Below are 11,440 nucleotides of genomic sequence, written 5' to 3'. Positions count from 1 at the left end.
TAGCAAATTCCCACTATTGGTTTGAGAAATCATCAACGCAATTGCAAATTGTTAAGGGATGAACTGGTAACTATTTCTTGAATGAGCAGATAGAACTTAAAAAATGCTGCAAAATATCCATTTCTTAACGGTAGAGATGATTCCACAAGTTTCTCTCCTCACAAGAAACAGCCACCTGCAACACACACACACAAAACAAAAAAAAAAGAAAAAGGAAGGAAAACCCCTCCAATCTATAGCCCGAATAATAGTTAATATCCCTAAAAGAAACGGAACCGAGTTATTTTCTCTTTTTGTGGTTTAAGCTGGTAATAGATCTCTTAAATTGCATATATGATCTGATCCTTAATTCTGATGGCCACTTAGAAATGCCTGAAACTTAAAGATTGCATTAGCAATTCAATCATCTAAAGTAAAAGTGCAGAGATCTATCCACAAAAACTGCAATTACTTGCATGCAGACCAATATATTTCCAGATCAATACACTATCAGTAAGATAAACGAAAGCTGAAGATCTTTTTAAAGCCACCACCAGTGAGAGATGCAAACCGTCTCACTAGAAAATCAATTTCAGTTTCAGCCCAATAGGAAATTAAAGATTTATTCGAGTAAATAGAATACCAAAATTTCTCTCTAAAAGTAATGGAAGATCAACCTCTTGAAGATTTGTTCTCCTAGAAAGTTGGGATCGAAATCAGAAGTTCTTCTGTATAAACCTTTGTATAAGTTGCAGATACAAATAATACATAAGTTTAAGTACCTAAGAACAGAAAGAGATTAGACGTATGATAGGCACACAAATCCAACCTTGATTCATACAGATGAAGGATGATATCAAGATCAAAAACTATCACCACAAGTAATCATGTGCCAATCCCATCCATAAAAAACTCCCAAACAGAATTTATATTAACATGATTCGTATATGTCATGTATACAAAGTATACACCTCATCCAGCTCCTGAAATCTTCAAAAGACACCACCGATTTCTCAATAGTGGTCTAAAGTTTTAACTTCAGAATCTCCATTAATAGAATCATAAACTTAGCATGAAACCTTCCACTTTAAGAAATAATTTCCAAACAGATGCTTAACATATATGGAGATTTATGAATAATGCTCATCAGTCAATATGTTCTGTCCATAATCTCAAAAATTAGCATTCTAGGAAATCTTTTTCCATACTACAGCACAATAAATTGTATCAGAAACCCTTGATCTCCATGGTACATGATTTCTTGATTAAGTTCTTAATAGACCACCTACACACACTAGACATATCATAATTTATTTTCTACTAAAAGTTAATAGAAAGGGGAAAGAGATCAAAATAGGAGGTAGGAGCATGAGGAAATGCAGGATAAGAAAACAGAAAACAGAAAGAAGTTAAGGCAGGTTCAACCGCTTTTTTCAAGTAAGCCTCTGTCCTTCCCAGTGAGCTGCATCTGCATTTCCAGGCCCACCAAGACAAATTGAGCAAGAGCTTCTAGAATATTAGCAAAACTCAGTATTCGGTTTAAGAAAACAAATAATGTCAAGCAATTGAAATTACCAACAGTTCTTGAGCCTGCTACTAGTAGCTGCCTCCATAGGAATGATCCCGATAATACGGGGGATATGCATCATACTATAACAAAATGAAATAATTGGCCATCATGAAATTGTTAATTGAATATTTAAATGCATTACAGGGAGCTATGGGTTGATTACTCACATCAGAACCAAAATAATCATGGGAGTAGAGACCACTACCAGCTGCATGATGAGGATCTAAAGCACATAGCCACATGAATGAGTGATACGGTAAAAACAGATTCACAGGAGCAGCAAACAAAAGAAACATTAGCAGAATGAAATACACACCACGATGGCGGGTTTCATGAAATGTAACTTCTGGATAAGGATGATCCATTCGAGGACGGAATATAGGAGGCTCCATGTATTCAGGATCATGGTCCTAAGAGCACAGTCAAAGGTTCAAACAAAAACCAAATGCCGGGACAGCAGAATGTAGATATGGTAGGAAAATTAACACTTACTGTCATATAAAATGGCCTCTTCATGCTATGTGCACTTTCATCATAATAATAAGGGTCATCATATTGCTGCCCCCCATAAGGTTGATCAAAGGCTCGTTGAGGAGAAAACGGTTGCCTCCTAGGCAAAGCATGCTCCCTCCATGCCCTTTCAGGGCCATCATACCAAGACCTACTCAAATTATATCTTGAAGGGCTAACAAATGCGGCTGCTCTACTGGATGTGCGATAACCATCCCCATAAGAGCCCCTCCTTCCACCTGCTTTGGTGTAATTAAATATGTCAAGTTCTAAACTGTACAATGCAAGATCCTTATTTGTATAAGTTGCATGACTTGCATCTGTAGTTTAAAGATAGAAAGCTAGATGGAGCAATAATTAATTGGTTTAAACCTTTACCCATAACTTGCTGCCGATGGAACTCAGAATATCGATTGTCAAAGTCATGCTCATTTGTACTAGTTCGACCACGTTCATTTTGATGGTAATACCGGCCATGTTGGAAACCTTTCGAGTTAAAGCGATGTCCAACCTGGCCAACGGTTCTCCCTATAAGAAAATAATTTGTAAGTAACAAAAATGCACAGACAACAACATATATCTATTTCCAAAATATAAATGATTACCAAATCTTGAAAATGTGCCATTGCCACCACTTCCAATTCGAAACCCACCAGACATTCCCCCCTTAATAGCTTGTGTTTTAGGCATAGGGTTCGATAGCCTTGCTCTGACTTTTGCCTACAGGAGAAAGAGCAATTTTAATACATTAAAAATATATTGATGGAATTCAAACACAAAAGGGAGGTGACACGCCATGTCTTTATAATGTTCTAGTGATGTTCTTGACAAGCTACACATTTTCTAGAAACATCGTAAAGGATGAGTATTCTACGGTACTTGTATGCCTGACAAGTGGTGTGTAATCACATCTATTCATCATAGCAGGACCATTCCAGGGTTCCTTTTCAAGTGTGCTTAGCATCTTAGCTAGCTTGACTGGTGCAACAAAGGTTTATGCCACAATCAGTCTTATCAAAAAACAAAAAGGAAACAAGAAAAAAATTTGTGCAACAACACTAAATATAAAAGAAAATGTTTTCTAGAGAGGGCCAGGCTAAGGAAATTACTATCAAACTATATATGGTACCTTTGAGCTCCCATCACCCAGTTGTGTATTATTCACACCATCTACACAAGCTGTAGCAGCTTTATGGGTGGAGAAATCAACAAATCCAAAGTCTTTTCTCTTAGCAGTTGACATGTTCCGGGCCAATACAATTCGCACTATCTCTCCATAACCTTTGAGTTTTTCCCTTACACGATCTTCATCCCAATGAGGAGGAAGTGAATCAAGAAATACAGTTTTTACTGTGGCCATTATCTCTGGATCAGGCTCCCGCAACGGTTCAGCAAAAGCTACTTTAGCAGTTCTCTCAGGGTGTCCAAATACAACATCAGGCTTCTGTAGTCTCTTGTATGCAAGCATTGCATCAGCATGGCAAGAGAACTCTAAAAATGCAAAACCACGGCTCAACCCTTCATGTTGAACATCTGGGACAAGAGTAATATTCTCAACTCCTTCAATACCATACACTTTAAGGTTTTGTTTGATCTGTAAAACAAGAATATAGCAAGAGTAAGCATACAAATTAAGATAATGGCCATGCAATAAATACCATTATATGCTCACAGCTTCTTTTGTCCATGTATTGCAAATATTTCCCAAAAACAATGTGTCATTGTCTTCACTAGGTGCCGTCCCACATCGTTTCCCACAAATCTGCGAACTGGAAAGTCAAATTTAGTTGATGAATGGACAAAGCAAATACTATAACTAATACTTACAACCGGGTTCTTCATTTCTAACAAGGCATGCTTTGCATGTTCTTTATTTGAAAATTTCACAAAAGCATATCCCTTATTCTTGTTGGTTATCGGATTCTTATGCAACCTAACTTCAACCACCTCACCAATTTTCTCAAAAACCTGTCTCAAGTCCTCCTCAACAGCATCTCGATCCAATCCACCAACAAAAATCTCACACTCTTTCTTAATTTTATGTTCTTTTGCAATAGCAGTTAGTTCTTTGCACTCCTCCTCCAATGCCTCAGTTTCTTCAATAGGGTCATCTACATCATCATCTGCAAGTACTTCATCATCGTGGTCCCCAAAGTCCACTCTGTCACCGTACTCAAACTCATCATCGAAACTGCCATACCTATCTTGTTCCATTTGCACATCTTCTCCACTCAACTTATCTTTCCTGCCTTCTTTTACATTAAGGTCCACAATTTTGCGATCTGTCCCGCTTACTAGAAGTGAATCCTCTTTAGCTACATACTCTTCAATGTTCCCATCACATGGTACTTCCTCCTCCAGTTTGGACTTTCCAGTTTCTTCAATTTTTTCTCTTTCTTTTACCTTTTGATGCTCCATTTCTACCTTATTTGGTGATTCCAAAACCTTCTCATTGGCTGTTCCCTCAGAATTCACTACGGAGACAGCTTTCCCTTTCGCAGAAACAGCACGTTTAGGTCTTCCAGGTGTTCGCTTTGAAACTAATTTAGTGCCTGGTGTAGCTTTGCTCTCCGGTGTCAGTCTTGTAGCTTCAGGTGATGACTTCACTTCTTCAACTATTTCAAATTTAAAAATCATAAAAAGGAAAATCAATTTGAACAGAAACATTTCACAGTCCAACATCAAAAGCAAAATCATCAAACAGTATTACCAATATAGCTAAGCATACGAATTTTAAATTATATAGCAGTACTTACTAACCTGCTGATCCTTCAAGATTAGAATCAGAGCCCTCGATAATCACAGTTGAAATTTCATTTTTCTCCATTTGCTTCGCTTTAGCAGCGGAGGCCTGCTTTGTTCCCGCCGTTTTCAGAGCCGTGGATTCCGCCGCAGCATCTGTACATCCCGATGAAGTTTTCGCAGCAGACTTCCTCGTCGGCGGCGTCTTTCTTGTAGTCGCCGGTTCGGCTGTACCCTGATTCCGGATTCTCATATTTCGAATAGAGTCGTTAAGTAAGATGGCTTAGCTTTCTTTGCCGTAAACTGAATTTGAAAACGCTAAAAAATTTGAGGAAAAACCATGAGAACAGAAGAAACAACCGAAGATTATAATGGATTTGATGAACAAAATAGGTACATGGTTCTGGTGAGACTAGAAGACGACCGTAAACTGATCAGGCTAGAACGCTGTCGTTTCCTGAGAAACTGCCACGTGCAAGTATAATCTTTTTGCAACCCGGATTTCTTTTCCGGGTCGTGTTGCCCATTAACCCGACTCTTACCGTCACCAAGCCTTTTAGCTTCCCAACATTCTCCTTTAAATGATTTAGTCGTCACGACGGAGCTAAGGCTGCCTTTAAATTTGCGGTGAAGTACAATAATAATTGTGAATGAAATTAAAAATATAAATGAGAGATTTATTTGGATTGAAACATAGTTATAGCAGTGAGATTTTCCATGAATTTTGCACTTCCCAAACAGCTTGCTGTGGTGAAGTTAGAGTGAAAAAAGCACCCAAAATTGAAATGAACATTCAAAGGGGTCAAAGTATTTGAGTTGGATACAAATATCCACTACTTACCCAAAAATTAAATTAAAAATAAGATTATACTCGAAATCAAGTTGGAGTAAAATAAGATTAGCTTGCAGAGAAGGCTACCAAAGTAGTCCATTAGGATTCAATGGTATTGTACAGGGAAAAATTCTGTCTACTCTGCTTTTTTTATGAAGCCATGTATTGTTAAAGTTCTACATCTACAATGAGTGAAAATTCCCAGCTCAAGTCCTATTAGATTAGCATGTAAGTTTTCTTGAATTTTGCATTCATTACAGGCTTTTAGTTACTTGTTTGTGTCTTTGCCTCTTCTATTGGTTCAGTAAGCAGAAGATAATGAGAAAAAAACGGTGCATAGATTGCATTTTTAACCCTTAATTCGACATCAAATCGCAGCTTGACTCATCATCGACATGATTCTTTTACCCTTAATTCTCAGTTCTTCATTGAGAATCGTGTTTATTTTTCTACCCAAAACAGCAAGTGTACTAACATTTGGGCTAGCAAAGTTTTGAATACAGATAATAGACAATTTATTTTTGGATTGAACGTGACGCAGTTGTAACGTGAAAGCAAAAGTTGGCCCCTGCCGACATCATTCAAAATCTTCACAAGCAGACAATGATGGTAACAATATTTGATTTTTAGTATCTTATTAGGCCATACACGTAGAACTCTTGGGACAAATACCACATGATCCAATGACTACGAAGTCTTGCTTTGACACTTAGCAATCAAATCTAGTGACACAAAAAACAGATCACAAGATGCACAAAGTTTCAATCAGATCTTGTACGTGCATCATACATTCAAAACTCAAATGATGCGATCTAGATTCATTTCCAGAATTCTCATGGCATAATCAAACTTAACAGCAAATTTCAGGCTATCCTTGATCAAAATGAAAATATTTCAGAGTATCATCAATATGAAGGAACTTCTAGGAAATAAATGGATACATAAAACTTAAATTAAATTAAACATTTAAATAAATACCCTCTTCTTAAACACCAAATATATCATCAAAGAAGAAAATTTTGGATGGCACAGTAAATTAAGGCTGTTGTTGGGCATCCATATAACCAGCATCGACCAGTACTTTCTCCCTCTTAGCCAACTCGATATCTTCATCAACCATCATCCTCACCAATTGCTCAAACCCAACTTTGGGTTTCCACCCAAGAACTTTCCTTGCCTTACTTGAATCACCTTTCAGGTTATCCACCTCGGCAGGCCTAAAATACCTCTTATCAATCACAACATGATCTTTCCAGTTCAACCCAACATACCCAAATGCCACTTGCAAAAACTCCTCCACCGTATGCGATTCCTCCGTCGCCACCACGTAATCGTCCGGCTTCTCTTGTTGCAGCATCATCCACATAGCTTCCACGTAATCCCCGGCAAAACCCCAATCCCTCGAAGCTTGAAGGTTCCCCAAAAACAACTTGTTTTGCAACCCAATCTTGATCCTCCCAACGGCCCGGGTGATTTTCCGGGTCACGAAATTCTCTCCTCTCCTCGGGGACTCGTGGTTAAAAAGAATCCCATTGCATGCGAAAAGACCGTAAGCTTCCCTGTAATTCACAGTGTACCAATGCGCGGCGCATTTGGAAGCTGCGTATGGAGATCTGGGGTGAAACGGGGTATGTTCAGATTGCGGAGGAGGGGCGGATCCGAACATTTCGGACGATCCAGCTTGGTAGTACTTGATATGGGTCCGACCCGTGGCGGCGATATGGGATCTAACGGCTTCCAACAAGCGAAGAGCTCCCGTAGCCACCACGTCAGCTGTATAATCAGGGATCTCAAAAGAGACGGCCACGTGAGATTGAGCCGCCAGATTGTAAACCTCATCGGGTCGAATAGTATCGAGCCAGCGACGAAGCGAGGAAGCGTCGGTGAGGTCAGCGTAATGGAGCTTCATCCGAGCCTTGTGGGCGTTATGTGGATCAATGTAGATGTGGTTGATACGCTGCGTATTGAAGTTGGAAGAGCGGCGGATCAAGCCATGGACTTCATAGCCTTTGTTGAGGAGGAATTCGGTCAGGTAGGAACCATCTTGACCAGTGATGCCAGTGATCAACGCGATCTTGCGGTCAGGAGCCGCGTCGCCGTTGACAGAATGAGATCCGGATCCAGATCCGACCCTGGAACTGTTATTCTCGGTTGCCATTTCAGAGCTCGAACCTGAGGGGAAAAAGCTTTGACGGTGAAATTTCAATTTTTGAGATGAAAAGAAAAAGTGGAAGAAGCGCTTTGTGGTGCGTTTAAGCAATTGGTTGTTTATAAGAGTCGGGTGAGCCAGTTTAGGGAGGGGGACAACGGAGGATTAAATGGTCAATGAAGAAGGCATTAATATTCTATGAACTTACAAATTTGTCTTTGAGAAGTTAAATGCGCGGTGCAAATTGATTGGTTGGGTTTGTCTAATTGTCTGCCTGTTATTGGTTGATCACCAGAGCGGACTCTTGGCTAATTCAACAATTTTATTTTATGGACTTTTTAACGTAACACTACCGATGATGATGAAGGTCTTGCTTACCATAAAATGCTTAAATCTAGATTTTTATGTATGATTTAAAATATTTTTTGATGATTAAATTTTACAATTTTATTAATAACATTATTGATTTATTATTTTTAATCAATAAATTATTAATCATAGTTAATGATGTAATAAAAGTTTAATATGGTATATTATATCATTATTTTAGACGAAATTTTTAAGTTAATTTGTACAATTAATCTTTAATTTTGATTTAAGGATGTAAAAATTTTTTATTTAAAAAAATAATTAAATCACTATTTTTTTCACTCAATTGGATACTTAAACTATCAAAATATATTAAAAAAATTGTTACCTTTAACGCTTAAACTGCCCCTCATTTTTTCAGTTAAAACCATCCTTGTAACACCCCGTAACCGTACTCGAGACCAGTATAGAATATGAGGCATTACCGAAATTTTCAAAATAATTTCAATTAATTTATATCGTTTAGCATTCATTTTCACGTTTCATGTAACATCCTTTTTATATTATAATTCTCGTATCATATCTAATATTCTATTCGTTGAATCATTGGAGTTCCAATGGATTTTTCAACAGTACACTTAAAGCGTACATTTCCATATTCCATCAATTCATATTCAGAAATAACCCTTAGGACGTTTAATCATCAAGCACTCTCTCGAGTCACATCTCATGTAACTGTAGTGAATCAGGATTACCTTTTCAGGTCAAATCCTATCCACCTTAGGTTACCATAATGAATCATATATCATGTAACTGTAGTGAATCAGGATTACCTTTTCAGGTCAAATCCTATCCGCCTTAAGTTACCATAGTGAATCAGGAATAAATCCTATTCACTTTAAATTACCATAGTGAATCAGGAACAAATCCTATCCACTTTGAGGTATTATAGTGAATCAGGAACGAATCCTATCCACTTTATATTCTCGAGAAGGCTTTGTCAGATTAACCGTCCGGGTTATCTATTTCTGCAACACATTCAGAAACCTTTTCATTTGGGAAATCACATATATCCATCTGGAACCCAATATTCAAACAGATTTTATCCCTTTCAAGTAGTTTCAGAACATGTATTATTTCTTTCATTTCAACATCCATACATTTCATATATTCAATTCAAACATCATATAAAATATAATATAATATTTAAATTGACATATTTATATGCTCATTCAAGTTATACGAACCTACCTGATTAAATTGCAGAAATACTAAGATTTAGGGGTATTTTGGTAATTTATTATTTTCCCAATTTTCACCCGATCTTAAATTAATAATTTCATTCAATTTATTAATTTAGATAATAAAACAATTTATTCCCTTCAATTTGGTCATTTTGACATTTTTATAAAATTACCCCTTAAAGTTTTACTTTTATTCAATTTAGTCCTTGAGCCTAAAACATGCAAATTAACCATACTAGTTCAATATTCATATATATTTTCCTCCCCCTCCTCTCCATTCCACATCCTTAATGTATATAACACAGTTGTAAGTAACATTATCTAAAATTTTTATTATTTACTTTTATGAATATTCAAGCTGTCCATCTATGTCATAGTCACTAAATTATTTATATCTGGAGCTATAGAACTCAAAATTAAGATCCGCTAATTTTCCTTGAAAATAGACTCATATATATTCTTACCATAAAATTTTTAGAATTTTTAGTTTAGCCAATAAGTACAGTTTATTCTTTAAAGTTACCCCTGTTCTGCTGTCTGACAGTTCTGACCCTTCTTCACTAAAAATTAATTATATCCTCCTACAGAATTCGAATGATGTTTCCGTTTATTTCTATTGAAAATAGGATCATTTCAGATTCTAAAAATATAAATTTAATCCCATAATTGTTTTTCTCTAATTTTTGATGATTTTCCAAAGTCAGAATAGGGGAACCCGAAATCATTCTGACCTTGTCTCACAAAAATTATTATATCTCATGATTTACAATTTCATTGCTTACATAATTTCTTCTATAATAAACTAGACTCAATAAGATTTAATTTAATATGTTATTAATCCTATAATTCAACTTTTACAATTTTTTGTGATTTTTCAAAGTTAGACTACTGCTGCTGTCCAAAACTGTTTTAGTGCAAGATATTAATTACCATGTTTATAACACTCGTATTTTCTTTTTCTACACTATTTCTCATCACTTTCTCTTATTTTCTCTTCACTAACATATCAAGAACATAGAAACATATGTAAGGAAACTCTACATTAACATTAATCTCATGCTTTTTCAATAATATCAAACTTAAAAATATATTGAAATCATGATGTTCTTACCTTGTTCTATTGATTTCAATCTTCATCTTGATTTTCTCTCTCCTTCAGCTTCCATTTCTTAAATCCAACTTAATATTCTAACTTCCCATGGTCTCCTTAACATTTTTCTCTCTTGGTAGCTATGGAAATTCTTTTGATTTTTGGGTGAAAATAGTGAATTTTTTATAGAAAGACCAAATTGTAAAGAAAGCAAAACTTTCTTTCTTTCTCTCTTTCTCTCACGTTAGTGCATGATAAAAATGTCCATCCTCCTCTTTCTTTCCTTACATATATATATTAAATAAAATAATAATAAAATATCATTTAAAAATTAATTTAAAGTATTAATAAACTAATATTTATTTAATTTATCAAAATATCTCCAATGTCATCATTGTTTCTAGATTTCTCTCTCCTTCTAATTGACCATATTACCATTGATGATCTTTTAAAATTTCATCCTTGAGTCATTTTTAATTTGGTAAAATTGCAATTTAGTCCCTCATAATTCTTTACTTATTCAATTTGGTCCTAATTCATCCATTTTCCTTAGTTTCTAGATCATTCCACCCTTAAAATATTTACACTATTGGTCCTTAATTTTTTTCAAATTTACACTTTAACCCCTCAAGTTTTGAGTATTTATTCTTGTACAACAAAACTTTTCACGCTTTTACAATTTAGTCTTTTCCTGAATCAAGATATCATAATTTACTTCCCAATGTTGTCATAACTCAAAACTTCCCTTTTTATCACTTATTTTCTTATTTTTCTATATCAAGGATAATATCTTATTATAGAAATTTTCGGGGGTATTACAATCTTGTATCACAACCATAGCATGATATGTGGCAAAAAAATAAAAAAATTAAAATCAATAAAAATTATTAAATTTTAATAAAATATAAAAAATTTAAATCTTATTAAAAATTATAAATAAATTATAAATATCGTAAAAAATTATAAAATTTTATAAAAATCATAAAACAGTTATAAAATGCATTAAAAATGCCCT

The 11,440-nt window shown here is 35.4% G+C and overlaps 2 protein-coding genes across 10 annotated transcripts; both read right to left on the bottom strand.

The window, feature by feature from the left end:
• On the bottom strand, nt 1-5,524 carry LOC107911059 (nucleolin). 9 transcript variants are annotated; one of them, XM_041081453.1, is made up of 11 exons: nt 4,820-5,524; nt 3,887-4,674; nt 3,732-3,821; nt 3,189-3,653; nt 2,665-2,779; nt 2,432-2,587; nt 2,042-2,301; nt 1,866-1,959; nt 1,717-1,772; nt 1,555-1,629; nt 1-1,488 (listed from the first exon to the last, which is right to left on the bottom strand). In XM_041081453.1, exons 1-10 carry the CDS (start codon nt 5,052-5,054, stop codon nt 1,576-1,578), a joined length of 2,313 nt encoding a protein of 770 aa, XP_040937387.1. In that variant the 5' UTR covers nt 5,055-5,524; the 3' UTR covers nt 1-1,488; nt 1,555-1,575. The 9 variants fall into 9 exon arrangements, with proteins under 9 accessions (XP_040937387.1, XP_040937388.1, XP_040937386.1 ...); XM_041081454.1 differs by having other exon boundaries at nt 1-1,485; XM_041081452.1 differs by having other exon boundaries at nt 1-1,447.
• A 959-nt stretch (nt 5,525-6,483) lies between these two features.
• Nucleotides 6,484-7,975, bottom strand: LOC107913008 (GDP-mannose 4,6 dehydratase 1). The gene has a single exon (XM_041081451.1). It carries the CDS (start codon nt 7,789-7,791, stop codon nt 6,670-6,672), a length of 1,122 nt encoding a protein of 373 aa, XP_040937385.1. The 5' UTR covers nt 7,792-7,975; the 3' UTR covers nt 6,484-6,669.
• Between the last annotated feature and the right edge of the window lie 3,465 nt (nt 7,976-11,440).

The sequence above is a fragment of the Gossypium hirsutum genome, chromosome A11 (assembly GCF_007990345.1).
Source record: "Gossypium hirsutum isolate 1008001.06 chromosome A11, Gossypium_hirsutum_v2.1, whole genome shotgun sequence".
In the NCBI taxonomy this organism is placed as follows: Eukaryota; Viridiplantae; Streptophyta; class Magnoliopsida; order Malvales; family Malvaceae; genus Gossypium; species Gossypium hirsutum.
This window is presented reverse-complemented; position numbering and strand designations above follow the sequence as displayed.